The sequence below is a fragment of the Mesoplodon mirus genome (assembly GCF_964341445.2).
Source record: "Mesoplodon mirus genome assembly, chromosome: 18".
Classification (NCBI taxonomy): Eukaryota; Metazoa; Chordata; class Mammalia; order Artiodactyla; family Ziphiidae; genus Mesoplodon; species Mesoplodon mirus.
In genome coordinates, this window is record NC_138994.1 from 56,101,114 (window position 1) to 56,118,873 (window position 17,760).

The 17,760-nt window shown below is 38.8% G+C and overlaps 1 protein-coding gene across 4 annotated transcripts in view; it reads right to left on the reverse strand.

The window, feature by feature from the left end:
• Positions 1-17,760, reverse strand: part of MYO1D (myosin ID) — a 348,475-nt gene that overhangs the window by 104,945 nt on the left and 225,770 nt on the right. For 2 of the 4 annotated variants that reach the window (XM_082603144.1, XM_082603145.1), the window contains exon 21: positions 3,008-3,162. In XM_082603144.1, the coding sequence (XP_082459270.1) occupies positions 3,008-3,162 (155 nt within the window). Of the gene's footprint in view, positions 1-2,355; positions 2,393-2,868; positions 2,894-3,007; positions 3,163-17,760 lie in introns of those variants that run through there. The other 2 variants (XM_082603146.1, XM_082603147.1) reach the window with 2 other exon arrangements.

Below are 17,760 nucleotides of genomic sequence, written 5' to 3' on the forward strand. Positions count from 1 at the left end.
ACTTAAAAGCTTTTTCACAGCAAAGGAAACCATAAACAAGATGAAATGACAACCCTCAGAATGGTAGAAAATATTTGGAAATGAAGCAACTGACAAAGGATGAATCTCCAAAATATACAAGCAGCTCATGCAGCTCAATATCAAAAAAACCCAAACAACCCAATCCAAAAATGGGCAGAAGACCTAAACAGACATTTCTCCAAAGAAGATATACAGATTGCCAACAAATACATGAAAGGATGCTCAACATCACTAATCATTAGAGAAATGCAAATCAAAACTACAATGAGGTATCACCTCACACTGGTCAGAATGGCCATCATCAAAAAGTCTACGAACAATAAATGCTGGAGAGGGTGTGGAGGAAAGGGAACCCTCTTGCAGTGTTGGTGGGAATGTAAATTGATACAGCCACTATGGACAACAGTATGGAGGTTCCTTAAAAAACTAAAAAGAGAACTACCATACGACCCAGCAATCCCACTACTGGGCATATACCCTGAGAAAACCGTAATTCAAAAAGAGTCTTGTACCACAATGTTCACTGCAGCTCTATTTACAATAGCCAGGACATGGAAGCAACCTAAGTGTCCATCGACAGATGAATGGATAAAGATGTGGCATATATGTATAATGGAATATTACTCAGCCATAAAAAGAAACGAAATTGAGTTATTTGTAGTGAGGTGGATGGACCTAGATTCTGTCATACAGAGTGAAGTAAGTCAGAAAGAGAAAAACAAATACCATATGCTAACACACATATATATATATGGAACCAAAAAAAAAAGTTTCTGAAGAACCTAGGGGCAGGACAGGAACAAAGACGCAGACGTAGGGAATGGACTTGAGGACATGGGGAGGGGGAAGGGTAAGCTGGGACAAAGTGAGAGAGTGGCATGGACATATATACACTACCAAATGTAAAACAGATAGGTAGTGGGAAGCAGCTGCATAGCACAGGGAGATCAGCTTGGTCCTTTGTCACTACCTAGAGAGGTGGGATAGGGAGGGTGGGAGGGAGATGCAAGAGGGAGGGGATATGGGGATATATGTATGCATATAGCTGATTCATTCTGTGATACAGCAGAAAGTAACACACCACTGTAAAGCAATTATATTCCAATAAAGATATTAAAAAAATTCTTACATATATTCGAGATAGAAATGTATCTCAGAACACATGCTAGGAAAAGAAAGCAGTTGATGGATTCTAGAACCAGATTCACATATTTCCACCACTTGTGGAGGCATTTAACAGTGGTTAGAATTTGAGAAACAAGGACTCAGATTGAGAAAAAATATTTCAGTTTCCCAGGCAAAAACTATTTACTACTACAGGCATCCAAATGAAAGGTAGAGATTAAAATCCCTTTGATTATCCATACTTTGCTGTAACTACATATTAGGAGGAAAATAGGCCTGTTTATTTGAGTTATAGACTTTATTGTAGAGATGACTTCTCCATGTCTTTCCCTTCCATTCTAAACTCTTCAGTATTTCTCTTACTTTATAATTATTTGGCAGATGGAAGGGAATTTTTCAAAGACCTATATGTTTACTATTATCTTTTGGTAATTCCTTAGTTGTATCTTATTTTTTCCCATCAGATGACCATGAAACATTATTTTATTATAGCATTTAAAAACATTTAATTATATAAGATATTTAAGGATCTGTTTTGATCTAGGATACAAGGTTTAAGAACATATAATAAATGGCCTGTGCAGCTCACTTTTAAAATTATACACCATACATTTATCAGTAAAAAGGAACACAGCAGAATTAGACGTGTGGACATCAGATTCTAAATATGCCTTTGTTTAGCGAAAAGCCATGTCTAAACTTAAAGGAAAAGAAATACTCATGAGGAACTAGATTACTGTTGGCAACTTAGTAAATGTCTTTTAGGAAGAAAAGGAACTGGACGCTGGGCTCATTTCTCAGTCCCTGAGTTTGGAGGAGTGGTCTCCTTCTGGCATCAGGGTGGTGGGGTGGCAGAGACAGTGTGCCACAATGGGAAGAACATCTGAGTTTGGAGTCAGAGAAACACCCAACTCCAAATACTCCATGACCTCCTTTGGGAAGAGAAACCCCATCTCTAAAACAACTCTAATAAATAACCAGACAAGTCACTTCTCTGCTTAAAATTATCCATTCACTGGTCCCCATCACCATCAGGGTCTGCTCCCCGTTTATATCTCTCACATCACTGTTCACTACACAGACATAAACAACCACCCCAGGTATCGCCTAGGGCTACTATGAAGTTCTCAGACAATGCCACATTCCCTCATGACTCCATGTTTTTGCAGAGGTAACTGCCTCTTCAGAATCCCTTTAGTCAAAATAAGGTCATTAAGGTGAGTCTTAATCCAACATGACTGGTATCCTTAAAGGAAGAAGAAATTTGGACATAGTCATGTACAGAAGGAAGACCATGTGAAGACACAGAGAGAAGATGGCCATCTACAAGCCAAGAAGAGTGGCCTCAGAAGAAACAAACCCTGCATACACCTTGATCTCAAAATCTAGCCTCCAGAATTGTGAGAAAATAAATCACTTTATTAAAAAACAAAAAAAAAGAATCCCTTTAGTCATTGTGGACCTACATGTCACCCTAAACCTGCCTTCTAATTTGTTTATATTCATAGTAGCTACTCTAACTGATTATATGTGGGGTAAATGAGAAGCTGTGACAATAAGAAGATAAAGTAAGTTTTCAGTCTTTTGGATTTAATTACATTTGGATTGGCAGTGAAGAAATCACCATTGGGGGAATCTCTCATTGTTGGTTCAGCTGGAGGCTGGAAAAGTAGACGATCATCCCTAATCTTGAAACTAAGGCTGGATGCTAATTGTGCCTTCTGGGAAACAGATGATTTAAGTTTTCCTTAAGAAGGAAAATAATTCAGTACACTAAAATTGGCACAAAACAAGTTCAGTGAGAATTATGATGAAAGATTTCATATATATTCAACTTAGTTAAACAAAAATCAAACTTTACCTCTTGAAATGATTCACCAGGACTCCAACCAGCTCTCCAATTCGACTCTCGTGGGTTGGCTGTTTGCTGAAGAGACAGACGATGAGGTCTTTGTTGTCTTTTGTATGGAACACTACCAGTTGGTCCTTCCCATTGGAGACGCTCAGACCAGTCAACTGCAAAGAGACAAGGCATGGAAGCTGTAAGGGTGGTTCTCAAAAGAATGAATTTAAAAATAGTTTGTAATGGTTCTACTCAGTAACTCTGATGACATTAATCCTTATTGAGCTTCATGAAACAAGCAGATGAAAGGAAATAATAAAGATAAGAACAAAAATTAACAAAATTAAAAGCAGAAAAACAGTAGAGTAAAATCAATGAAACAAAAAGCTGGTTCTGTCAAAAGATAAATACAACTGCTGAATCTCTAGTCTGAAGAATAAAAGAGAGAAGACCTAATTACCCATATCAGAAATGGAAGAGGGGCTATTACTACAGACCACATAGACATTAAAAGGATAATAAAGGAATATTTACAACAACTTTATGCACATAAGTTCAACAACTTAGACAAAACCAAACAATTCCTTGAAAGCCATAAACTACCAAAATTCACCCAAGAAGAAATAGATAACCTGAATACTGCTATATCTATTAAAGAAATTAAATTTGTAGTTAAGAACCTTTCAAAAAAGAAAACTCCAGAAGGCTCAGATGATTGCCTTGGTAAATTCTACGAAATATTTAAAGAAGAAATAACACCAATTCTCCACATCTCTTCTAGAAAACGGAAGAGAAGGGAACACTTCACAACTCATTTTATGAGCACTGTCCTGATGCCAAAAACAGACAAAGGCAGTACAAGAAAACTACAAACCAATATCCAATATCCTTCATGAACATGGATGTAATTAGAATGGCCAAAATATCAGCAAATCAAATCCAAAAATACATAAAAACAAAAATGCATCATGACCAAGTGGAGATAATCTAAGAAATACATAGCTAGTTTTGTATTAAAAATATCAATCAATGTAATCCATCATAGCAACAGAAAAAAAAAACAAAGCTACACTATTTACAACTGTCAGGACATGGAAGCAACCTGATGTCCACTGACAGATGAATGCATAAAGAAGATGTGGCATATATATACGCAATGGAATATTACGCAGCCATAAAAAGAAACAAAATTGACTTATTTGTAGTGAGGTGGGTGGACCTAGAGTCTGTCAGAGTGAAGTAAGTTAGAATGAGAAAAACAAATACTGTGTGCTAACGCACATATATGGAATCTAAAAAAAAATGGTACTGATGAACCTAGTGGCAGGGCAGGAATAAAGACGCAGACGTAGAGAATGGACTTGAGGACACGGGAAAGGGGAAGCTGGGACAAAGTGAGAGAGTAGCAATGACATACGCACTACCACATGTAAAATGGATGGCTAGTGGGAAGCTGCTCCATAGCACAGGGAGATCAGCTTGATGCTTTGTGACAACCTAGAGGGGTGGGATAGGGAGGGTGGGAGGGAGATGCAAGAGGGAGGGGATATGGGGATATATGTATACTTATAGCTGATTCACTTTGTTATACAGCAGAAACTAACACAACATTGTAAAGCAATTATACTCCAATAAAGATATATAAAAAAAGAAAGCTATCATATCAATTGACGCAGAAAAAGCATTTGACAAAATTCAACATCCACTCATGATATAAATCTCTCAGCAAACAGGATTAGAAGAGAATTCAACCTATGAATGACATCTACAAAAACGCCACAGCTAACATTTTACTAAGTGGTGAAAGACTGAATGTTTTCCCCAAAGATCAGGAGCAATGTAAGGGTTTCTTACTGTTACTGCTGCTGGGCAACTTCATACTGGAAGCCCTAGCCAGTGCCTTAAGGCAGGTTTAAATAAATTAAAAGGCATACAGTTTAAAAGGGAAGAAACAAATGACTTTATTTTCAGATTACATGATCATCTATGTAGAAAATCCCAAGGAATTTACAAAATAGCTCTCAGAACTAATTAGTGGGTTTGGCAAGGTCACAAAACACAAGGTCAACAGACAAAAATATTTCTGTATACCAGCAATGAAAAACTGGAAACAGAAATTTATTATTTTTTATTTTATTTATTATTATTATTATTTTTTTTTGCGGTACGCGGGCCCCTCATCGCTGCGGAGCACAGGCTCCGCGGCCATGGCTCACGGGCCCAGCCGCCCTGCGGCACGTGGGATCTTCCCAGACCGGGGCACGAACCCGTGTCCCCTGCATCGGCAAGCGGACTCCCAACCACTGCGCCACCAGGGAAGGCCCATGGAAACAGAAATTTAAAACCAAAACCATCCACAACTTCAAAACCAAAAATACTTAGATATAAATATAACAAAATATGTGTAAGACCTGTAAGCTGAAAACTACGAGATGTTGATGAAAGAAATTAAATGAACATGCTGATGACAGGAATAAAAGAAAATCTAAATACACAGAGAGGAATAATGTGTTCATGGTTTGGAAAACTCAATATTGTTGAATACTGCCAATTTCCCCCAAATCGATCTATAGATTTAATGCAATCGCAACCAAAATCCCAGCAGAATTTTTGGTAGATATCAACGAGCTGATTCTAAAATGTATATGGAAAGGCAAAGGAACCAGAGTAGCCAAAACAATTTGAAAAAGAACAAAGCTGGAGGACTCACAGTAGCTGATTTTCTTACTATAAAGCTACAGTAATCAAGACAATGTAATTGTCAAAAGGATTGTCAAAGGGATAAAAACATAGATCAGTGGGAACAGAATGGAGAGTCAGATATAGTCTCACACAAATATGACCGATTGATTTTTCACAAAGATGCAAAGGCAGTTCAACGGAGAAAGGATACTTTGGACATTTGGATAACCCAGAACATTTGGACATTCACATGCCAAAAGAAATAAACATTGACCTAAATCTCACACCTCATGAAAAATTAATTCAAAATGGGTCATAGATCTAAACGTAAAATGTAAAACCATAAAACTTTTAGAAGAAAACACAGGAGAAAATCTCTGTGACCTTGGATTGGGCAAAGATTTCTTAGAAATGACACCAAAAGCACAACCCATAAAAGAAAAAAAACTGTTAAACTAAACTTCATAAAATTTAGAACTTTTCTCTAAGAAAGACATTAGTAAGAGAACGGAAAGACTGCCCACAGACTGGGAGAAAATATTTGCAGAGATGTATCTGATAAAGGACCTGTGTCCAGAATATATAAAGAACTCTTAAAACTCAACAAGAGAGCAAACAAGTCAACTTAAAATGGGCAAAAGATTTGAAGTCACTTCACCAAAGAAGACCTATGGGTGGCAAATAGGTGCTCAACATCACTAGGCACTACAGACATGCAAATTAAGACTCTAACAAGATATCACCACAAGCCTATCAGAATGGCCAAAATAAAAACAAAACAAAGAAGCAAAACAACAAACGTGACAATACCAAAGAGGATGTAGAACAACCAACTCTCATACATTGTTGGTGGGAGTGTAAAATGGTACGATCACTGGGAAAACAGTTGGGCAGTTACTCAAAAAGTTAAACATAGAATTACCACATGGACCAGAAATCTCGGTCCTAGGCATTTATCCCAGAGAAATAAAAATTTATGTTCACACAAAAACTTACACATGAATGTTTACAGCAGCTCTATTCATAACTGCCCCCAAACCACCAGAATATCCATCAATAGGTGAATAAGCAAACTGTGATACAGCTATACAATGGAATGCTATTCAGCAATAAAAAGGAATGAACTAATAATACAAATTATTGATATACATCACCATGGTTTATTTTCAAAGGCATCATGCTGAGTGAGAGCAGCCAGTCTCCAAAGGTTACATACTCCACGACTCCATTTATGTGATATTCTAGAATACAGTTGTCAGGGATTGGGGCCAGGGGGAGTCTGATAGAAAGGAGTTTTTTGGGGGTAACGGAATGACTCTGTATCCTCATTGTGGTGGTGGTTACAGAAATCTATGCATGTATTAAGACCCACAGACCTGTATACAATCACCACTACCAAAAGCCAATTTTATTTATTATACGCAAATTTAAAAAATATAGCTCCTTGGTTATTTTGGTCCCTAGACCTACCTTGGTCAATAAAGCAGAAACCCGAGTGATTGCTTGTTCTGTGGTTTGTTCTTCTATTGCAGAAAATACCAAAGTGCCACCTCCTGGCTGCCACCGGTGCTGTCAGTCTGGCAATCAGCATTGACAGGAGACCCACTGGGGGCAATGCAGAGTGCCAGGCAGCCTGGGGGTGGGGATGGAAGTACCAAAGATGCAGAAGGTATAATCTCTGTTCTAGGGGGATTCATGATCCAGCTGGATGAGTGGAAGAGACAAATACCCAACAACTGAGGAACACTTTAACAGTTCATACGTTTGGAAGATCATTTAGTCTCATGCCCGTATTTTACAGATAAGAAAACTGAGGCTCAAAGAAGTTAGCTGATTTGCAGACCCTGAAACTGGCTGCAGACTGACCCAGACCCATGTTCTTTCTATCACAGTAGGCTTTTCCAAATATCATGTACAAATGAACATAAGCTGTAAAAATAAGTATCCCTAAATGTCACATAAATAAATTTTCATAGGAGGTGAGTTCTTAGGTTGATTTTAAAGAATACCAGGGTCATCGCTCAACGGAGAGAAGGGAAAGTATTCAAGGAGGTGGAAATCATTTCACAAACCTACGTTAGATCATGGGTTTTCTGAGGCCATGGATAAGAGAATGTATCTATCTTTCTGACACTTAGATGACTTTTTTTTTTGGTTTGGTTTGGTGTACACTGGCTTTTTGTAAAGTTCCTTTTAAAAATATTTTATTGATGTATAGTTGATTTACAGTGTTGTGTCAATTTCTGCTGTACAGCAAAGTGAGTCAGTTATACATATATATACTCTTTTTCATTTCTTTTCCATTATGGTTTATCAAAGGATATTGAATATAGTTCCCTGTGCTATACAGTAGGAACTTGTTGTTTATCCATCCTATATATACTAGTTTGCATCTGCTAACCCCAAACTCCCAATCCTTCCCTCCCCCACCCCCAGATGATTTTTATATGAGTAAATTAAAAATATCATTTTCGTTTAAAAAACATGTTATGTCTATGATCCTTCTCTCTCATTTATTTTATACACAAAATTCAAAATGAAATTTATGTAGCACTTCACAGGAGAGCTTGATTAAAGCCTAATAAAATGAGAATTCTAACAGCACTAACTCTCCCTGCATATCCCAGGAACATTAGCTGCAGGGGTCCGGGGAAAGGGACCGATTCAGCAGTGAATGCTGAAACCATCCAGATAGAAGGTCCCCTCCTGGATGCTGTCGGGCTAGAGCAGAGGCGCCTATGACTGTTTTCTCAGCCACCTTCCCACCTCAGTGTGTGGAATTCCCTTCCTGCCCTTCCCTATTCCACCCTGCCTGAGTGGCTTCACCTGGATGGGCATAGGAATTCTTCATGTGTGTTCTCAGGCCTATGCGCATGCCAGAGTCCCAGCAGAAAAGAGGGAAAACAGCACCTACTTTCCTCTGCTGCACAGATAATGAAAGATTAAGATCCTGTTGTCACCAAGGCAGGACAAACAGCATCCAGGATGTCTCTTTTGTTCTGGGAGACAGGATGCTAGATGGGAAAGAGCAGTGGAGTAAGGGATGACCTGGGTGTTCATCTCAATTCAGCCATGTGAGCCTGAGCGAACCATTTAATTTTGGGGGAGGCCATCTGTCTCCTTTTCTGCAAAATAAGGATCCTACTAGGTGCCTCATCTACCTCATAAGATTGTGGCAAGGATCAAATAGGAGCAACTCAGAGGTATAAAAAGATAAATAAGCAAAACCCCCTGCCTTCAAAGGTCTTTACAGTCTACGAGAAGATATGCCAGCAAAATCTGAAAAACTTTACACAAGTGTCATGCCAAGGGAGGTATTGTATGCAAATACATTAGTTAGGGAAGGGATCCTACCTCAGTTATCTTCGGGCGGCCAGAACACACAAGTAAGTTCTCTGAACAAAAGTGAAACTCCTTATCAGGGCTTCCCCCTACTAGTTGCCTTCTTATTTTTCATAATCTGTGAGATCTCTACACTATGATAAATCTAAACCTTCCTCTTCTTTGGTTTTGAAGGTTTGAGCAGGGCAGATACAATCTCTGATGCTAATCTAACTCAATTCTCCTAGACCCTCCTCCTATGGAGGATCAAACAGTGAACATAACCAGACGAGTAAAAAGAATGTTATAACTTTCTAATTGTTAGTAAAAAGAGAATAAATAAAACTTGAACAACATAGCAACTAGAAAAAAAAGAAGGAAATAGCACAGAAGTATTAAAAATGGAAAGCGTTTAAATAACACAATCAAATTTAAGAAACCAAAATTTGTCAGTTTCTATAAGAAATGTGAATGGGATACAACTCTTTTATTGGATGAAAACAGGTCACGGATTAGGTCAAAAAAGAAATTTAACTATACTCTGTTATAATTATAACAGATGTTATAACAGATGCATCTAAAACAAAAAGACATAGAACAAAAATGAAAGGATGGCCAAAGATGTACCAGAAAGAAACTAGGGATGGGAATAGTAAAAACAGACAAAGCAAAATCCAAGGCAAAAAACAAAACGTTTTCATTTTATATTGACAAAAATATAGCAAAAAATGAAAACCACCATCTTCATGCACTGAATAACATGGTACTGAAACATACAAAGCAAAAATTATTCTTATACAAAAGAAATGGACCAAGTTGTGATTTTAGTGGATGACCCAGTGCTTGGCAGTTCAAGCAGGCAAAAAGCAAATGAGTATGGAGAGTGGCTGAATAATCAACGTATTTGATTATCAGTTACATGGAATTTTTACACACATTTATTGTGGTCCCTGAAACATTTACACATATGTATTATGTATTGGGCCAAAAGTAACATTCCTCTCCCCAATTACAAAAAGTAGGATATGCACTGACCCTAATCACAGTGCAGTAAAACTAGAAATTATATAAAGGTTAACAACACAACCTTATCACTGAGAATTTTTTAAAAGAAGTATCTCTTTAGGCAACTCCTGGATTATAGTTGCAACTACAGACAATGAAGAAGTTAATGAGAAAGAGAATTTTACATCAAAATTCATGGATGGGGCTTCCCTGGTGGCGCAGTGGTTGAGAGACCGCCTGCCGATGCAGGGGACACGGGTTCGTGCCCCAGTCCGGGAAGATCCCACATGCCACGGAGCGGCTGGGCCCATGAGCCATGGCTGCTGAGCCTGGGCGTCCAGAGCCTGTGCTCCGCAATGGGAGAGGCCACAACAGTGAGAGGCCTGCATAGCGCAAAAAAAAAAAAAAAAAAAAAAAAAAAAAATTCATGGATGCAGCCAAAGCTATATTCTAAAGAAAACACATTGCCTTAAATACTTTTGCTATTAAATAAGAAAAAAAGGAAGTAAATTAAATACCAAAAATCTAGAGAAAGAGCAAAAGAAATCTATCAAGGTAAAAATTAGTGAAGATAAAATCAGAAATCGATGAATGAGAAAAACAATATAGATGATAAACCCAAGAGCTAGTTCTTTGAAAAGACCACTAAAGAACCAAACCCTTGGCAGGGTCTAATCAGGAAAAAACAAGGCAAAAACACAGATATCTAACATGAGGAATGAAAAAGATTTAAGAAAAGGTGTGATGTCTTTAGAAATTATGAGAATAACATCTGTAACTTCCTATTAATAAATTAACTATTTGTGAAATGCATGCTTTTATAGGAAAATACAAATTACTAAAAATTGACTCAAAGAAAGATGAAATAATCAGAATCAATTCATAACTAGGGGAATTTTTTTTTATGTTGGCAGAAAACACTCTCCTAAATGTTCCTGGGCACAGATGATGGTAGTATAGGTCATCAAGTCCCAGGTAATTCCTATGCTACGGAAAATGCTCTAGAACATAAACAGACACCATCCCGACTCATTTCATTGAATCCTGGTAGCAAAACTTGATGAAGATCTCTTTCACACACACACACACCTAGAGACCAGTCTCACAAGGACAGACGCAAATATCCAAAATAATTAACAAACTCAATTCAGCAGGCTAATACGCCATGACCAAGAGGGCATGGTTCACAAGTGTAAGGATGGTTCACTAATAAGAAATGCATCCATATTGCTCAGCTGATTAATAGGTCACATTTATGCGTCATCTGTGTGTTTGTCCCACTAGAATTATCTCCTTGCTTGACAGCTTTCTCTTTTTCAAGGCAAGTATGAAGTTATGTCCTTGTACTGTTTTTATTTTACAGTATTCCACGGTATATAAATCAGTATCTCTCTCCATAGAAAGTTGGTAAATACTCAAATGTATTTATTATCATATCAACCCTACAATATTAGTTTTAACTTTTTTCTAACCACTGGTAATCTTTGGCAGCAAAGCATTGTGGATAAAGGAGAGAATAGACTTCCTCCCCTGTAGAAAAGTTATTACTGGACTAGAAACAAGTATCATGACTGAGCATGGAGACTTTGGCCTGGATCTTTTAATACAACTTTTAAACGACAGAGACTGAGTATGTTAATAGATACTGTCTATCTTTTACTATTTTTATAAATAGCAGGTAAGAAAAGAATTAACTGGAAATTAAAACATATGACCCTACTCACACCAAAATACTCCATACATCTTGACCCATCAGTCAAATAGGATTTTAAAAATTGAGGTATAAATTATGTACAGTAAAATTCACAGACTTTTAAGTGTTTAGGTGGATGATTTCTGACACCCAAATCAAGATACAGAACATTACCAGCATGCCAGAGAGTTTCCTCTGAATGTTCTTTTTTAAGACTTAGTTCTATATTTCTAAGTCAAATTGGCTTACTTAGCTTTTGAGAGCTAAAATGATTAGCTCATTACTTAGATCTAGAAAGCCAGAGGTCCACTGTAGTAAGAACAAACTCACAAAATACTGAATTTTCTCTTTATCTTTTCTCTATTTTCATGAATTGTACCATTAGGATTATGAGAATTTTACAAAGAATAATAGTTAATCTTTGAAGGTGACAAACCAGACAAATGCCATAATGGTAATCTTAAAGGAACTATTTAAAATATGATAATAATAGAATATAGGTTTATTCAAATTGCTTGAAATAGGTGGTTTGGAATTTAAACTATTTTTTGGTGGGCTACATATTCTTCTCATAGTAAGATTCATTGCAATAGAATCTAACTTCATTTGATTTCTCTTAATAATAGATAATCCTTGGTTTCTAATCTCCAGTTTTCAATTAAAAAAAAATTATGTTGAGGCTATAAACCCACAGTTGTTGGATTAGGTTCAGCCTCACTTTGTAGGACAAGAACAGGGACAGGGTTAATACTTCCCCAAAGTCCACTGTAACCACAAGTCATTTTGCTTGCTGTCTTTTAAAACATATATTCACTCTTGTAAAAATTCTTTTAGGTCATTACAGAGTATTGAGTAGAGTTCCCTGTGCTATACAGTAGGTCCTTATTAGTTATCTATTTTATATATAGTAGTGTGTATATGTCAATCCCAATCTCCTAATTTCCTCCCCTCTTTCCCCCTGGTAACCGTAAGTTTGTTTTCTACATCTGTGACTCTATTTCTGTTCTGTAGATAAGTTCATTTGTACCATTTTTTTAGATTCCACATATAAGCGATATGATATTTTTCTGTCTGACTTACTTCACTCAGTGTGACAATCCATGTTGCAGCAAATGACATTATTTCGTTCTTTCTTATGGCTGAGTAACATTCCATTGTATATATGTACCACATCTTCTTTATCCATTCATCTGTCGATGGACATTTAGGTTGCTTCCATGACCTGGCTATTGTAAATAGTGCTGCAGTGAACATTGGGGTGCAAGTATCTTTTCAAATTGTGCTTGCTGCCTCTTTTGCTTCATATTCTATCTTTATTTCTCTGTCTGCATCTGTACGTGTGTGCACAAGCTTTGTCACTGAAAACTGTGGGGCCTCAAAATGCTAGCAGTAAATTCCAGGATCCCAAACAACAATTTCAAAAAACTGAAGACTTCTGGAGAATGTGGGAATCACGAGAAAAGGCCCTGATACTTTATGACAAAAATCTCTAATAATGGAATAGGCCACGAGCCCTTGAGCTCTTGTGACTTTGAAAAGAGTTAATCTTTTAAAATGGTGATCAACTCCTTTAAAGCCATCCAGGTCTGACCAGGGAGGAGAACGCATGCCTTTTTTTTTGCGGTACGCAGGCCTCTCACTGTCGTGGCCTCTCCCGTTGCGGAGCACAGGCTCCGGACGCGCAGGCTCAGCGGCCATGGCTCACGGGCCCAGCCGCTCCACGGCATGTGGGATCTTCCCAGACCGGGGCACGAAACCATGTCCCCTGCATCGGCAGGCGGACTCTCAACCACTGCGCCACCAGGGAAGCCCTGCATGCCTTTTTATAGGGCTTCCTGGCTAGTTTTCACTCTGGGGCCTTCTTGTTCCAGACTTACTCCCAGGAAGCAGCTGCTCCATGTCTTCTTGAGTCGGGGGATCTCTTCTCTTCTGTGATTAGTGCTCTCTGCAAACACCTCCAAGGGACTTCACTAACTTGGGGCTGCCCCCCACCCCAATCAGGGATGTGCTTAAAACACAAAGAGCTTTCAAAAAATTGTACAAAAATCATTTCGTTTCTTCAGGTATCTGCTTGTATTGTGATGTATACACTTGGCCTTTGGGATTTTCTATTCCCTACTTCAGTTCTTTGGTTTGATGGCAGAGTTATAATATTTATGCTCTTTTGATCTCAATCAACAAATTGATTTGGCTGCTCAACGATGGAGAACATTCTGTTCATTCTGTTTTCCATTCAGAAGCTTGGAAGACAGATGCTCTGACTTTCTGTAGGATGCCTGGTGACTTTATTTCTTGCTTTGTCTCTCTGTTCTCTGTTCATCTGTCTCTCCTGATCTCCCTTCTTCTCTCCCTTTCCCTCTTTCTTCCTCCTTCTCTTCCTCTCTCTCCTTGGCCCAACTAGCTATAAATCAGAGATCTTAGCGAATCAGATCTGTCATAGAAATAATGCAGAGTTTGGGATAAATAAAGAGTTTATCCCTCATCATTTGGAAGCAATGCTTATGCCCTGAGCCACTATGTAGGGGGTGGCTCTATCCTGAGGTCACTGTGTTGTGAGGACCTCAAGCCTCTCGGAGAGGTCAAGGGTTGACCCTCTGGTCAGCAGTCCTGGTACGAGCCCTCCCAGCCGCAGCGCCAGAAGAGTGAGCATATGAGGGTCCCAATGATCCCAAGCCTCAGTTGTTGAGTAACTTCCAGCTTTTGTGTCTTCCCAACCAAAGCCCTAGGTATTGTGGAACAAAGGTGAACTGGCCCCACTGTGCCCTTTCCAAATTCCTGACCCATGGAATCCATGATCATAATAAAATGGTGGTACACTACTATATTTAAAATAGATAACCAACAAGGACCTACTGCATAGCACAGGGAACTGGGCTCAATATTCTGCAATAACCCAAATGGGAAAAGAATCTGAAAAAGAAAGGATACTTGTATGGGTATAACTGAATCACTTTGCTGTACACCTGTAACTAACACATCATTGGATCAACTATACTCCAAAACAAACTAAAACTTAAATAAAATGGCCATTTCTTTTACCCCACTAAGTCTGGGGTGGTTGGGCACACAGCAATGGTTGACTGGAATTGAAATTTGGAAGCAGCGAGGTGCTACTGTAACACAACACTAAAACAGTTGACACTGGCTTTGGGAAGTGGTGGCAGCTGGAAGAGCCTTGAGGAGCCTGCTGGTGGAATCACGAGGGGCTTTAAGGAGGTAGTCACAAGGGCCTGAAGGGAAGCAAGGAAAATATTATTTCAAGCTTGAGGAAAGGGGACCCTTGATACAAAGCGGCAGGAAATTTGACAACACTGTTGGCTATGGGAAGGTAGAAAACAGAAAACGCACCTAACGAATTCAATGACCTAGATGAGGGTTTCTAGATACTGCAAGTGCCATCTGGCTGCTTCCTGCTGTCTATGAAAACATGTGAGAGGAGGGAGGTGATCTCAATACAGAACTGTTCAGCTTTCATGCACAATTTGGAGGAAATATAAAGCAGCCTGCACTTGCTGGGTTTGAAAATAAAACTGTTTCTTATTCCCAGCTTCTCCAGATGGCAAATGATTCTCAAATTGGGAAACGGTTTCAGGGCAATGATCAAGTCCAGGGCGGGACTGTAAAATCCTTTGTCAAAACCTCAGAAAGATCTAAGGCAGTGTTGCATAGAAACTTCCAGGCAGATTAAAGATCTTCAGGGTGTGCCTTTCTCTATTAAACAACGGGGCTCTTAAGAGTCTTAGGGACCTTGTCCCATAGTAGCTCATAAGGAGCCCCAGGTACAGGAGAGCTTATCTTGCAGAGATTTGTGGGTGTGGTTTTAGTGGATTATAAATTGATGCACAGTAAGTCCACCAAGATTTCAAAGGAATTGTATCAGGTTGGACTGAAAGGGGCAGAGACATTACAAAATGTGCAGAGGCTTTTGGACCCCCAACCTTTGATGGGCAGGAAGCACACCAAGAAGGCTACTTCATCTGCTTTGCCCTTTCTGAATTCTTGACCTAAAAGAACCTATGACCGGGCTTCCCTAGTGGTGCAGTGGTTGAGAGTCCCCCTGCCGATGCAGGGGACACGGGTTCGTGCCCCAGTCCGGGAAGATCCCACATGCTGCGGAGCGGCTGGGCCCGTGAGCCATGGCCGCTGAGCCTGTGCGTCTGGAGCCTGTGCTCCGCAACGGGAGAGGCCGCAACAGTGAGAGGCCCGTGTACTGCAAAAAAAAAAAAAAAAAAAAAAAAAAAGAACCTATGACCATAATAAAAAGGAGGTGGTTGTAAGTTTGGGGTAAATTGTTATGCAGCAATAGTGACCAGAAAATAGAGAAATCTTAATTATGTAAATGTGTCATGGAAAGAATGCATAGTTCAGGATAACTAAGAGCTTATGCCTTGACAAACAAAAATCACTTTCAACAAAACATTTTTCAAAAATTTTACCACGTTGGAAGAACATGTAAGAACACACTCTTTTTCAGAAATATTTTCCAGCTTCATTAAACATTATAAAATTATTCTTTTACTTTCTTAAGGATTCAGAGTTGTTATGGTGAACAGTAATTAGTAAACGTGCTTTAAAACAGATGCATCTTCAGGGCTACTGGTGTTCCTATGACCATACCCCCCGGACCACAGGTTCCAAAAATCATGCCTGTGTGTGTAAAGCACATGACATTCTAATGGTGAAACAGACCCTTTTCTACAAAATATGTGCCATGAGCAGTAACAAAAAAATTGTCTTAAAGTCAGTTTAATCAACTGTAGGCACAAGCACTTAGTTATAAGCCTAGTACTATTGATCAATATTATTCAGGTCAATGAAAATCATTGTAATCAACTGACAAAAGGGCTAAGTTTCTACTATTTATCGATAAGGCCTTTCAACCCTTGATTTTAACAGCTTCATGAAAGCAACTCAGCAAAACTCTTCAATAAACTTCCAGTATCAACCCATCTAACTGCACTGAATAAATGACATCTCCATATTCAACTCCAATTCCTTCCAAATATTCCTCCTCCTGACAGGGATGAAGGGCACCATCAAGAAGAAGATTTACAACCTAGATAACGTTTGCCATCACAAATGAACTTTGTACTTTACGATACAAATTCCTTTAGAGAGAGTTGCCCAGGAATCTGGGCCTGCCATAGTCCCCTTTATTAATTTAAACGTTTGGGTCATTTTTCCCTTTCGATGCAAGTACCCCATTTGTGGCACATGCAAGTTTGACGTTTTCTTATTTAGATTAAGTGTGTCAAATTCCTTGCTAGAAAGGGGGCTAGAACCGACCCGTTCATGGGTATCAGCCACATGGCTAATTGTTTTCTTTTTGCTAAAAATCTCAGACAGGCCTATTGGAGGTCTCTCTCCTAGATTATCTGGCAGTTTGAGTTCCAGGGTTTGTCTCGCAGCTTGGTATTCAGTAAGTTTCTTGAAAAATTGAACTTTAATTCCAAAAAGACTGCTCTGAGGAGAAAGCTCAAGAAATCACTCCAACAAGTTTTTAATACCAAGCCATCTAGTAGAACTAAACTAAATCTCCTCAGAGCCCTCCTGTACTTTCAGTTTTCATATATTGCAACCATCAATATGCCTGCCTGCGAGAGACTGACTCCCTTTTAATTACTGCTTCAGATTTATCGTTGTGGGCTTGGGGACCAGATCATCAGATTCATCACAAGGGTGCATGAGGCAAGATAAATGGCCCGAGAGGGCCCTCCTTTAGAAAGAGCATGCAAAATTTAGTACACAAACTCCATCACATCTATTTTGACTATGCAAAAGTTGTAAAATTTCTCCACTTATATTCTATTTATCCCCTATGGTTCATTTAGGCCAACGTTCTCAACCCCGGCTGCATGTTAGAATCAGTGGGGCTACTCTGATTTATTTGGTCTTGGATGGGGCTGGGCATCTGTAGTTTTTAGAACCTCCCCAAGTGATTCTAATCACAAACAACCATTGATTTAGGTAAAACCATTACATAACTTCATCTTAGACAGTCAAATTATCATTTTACAAAGCTAATTGTTTTACTAACTAATCAAGTTTTATATGATTTTGAATTTATTTT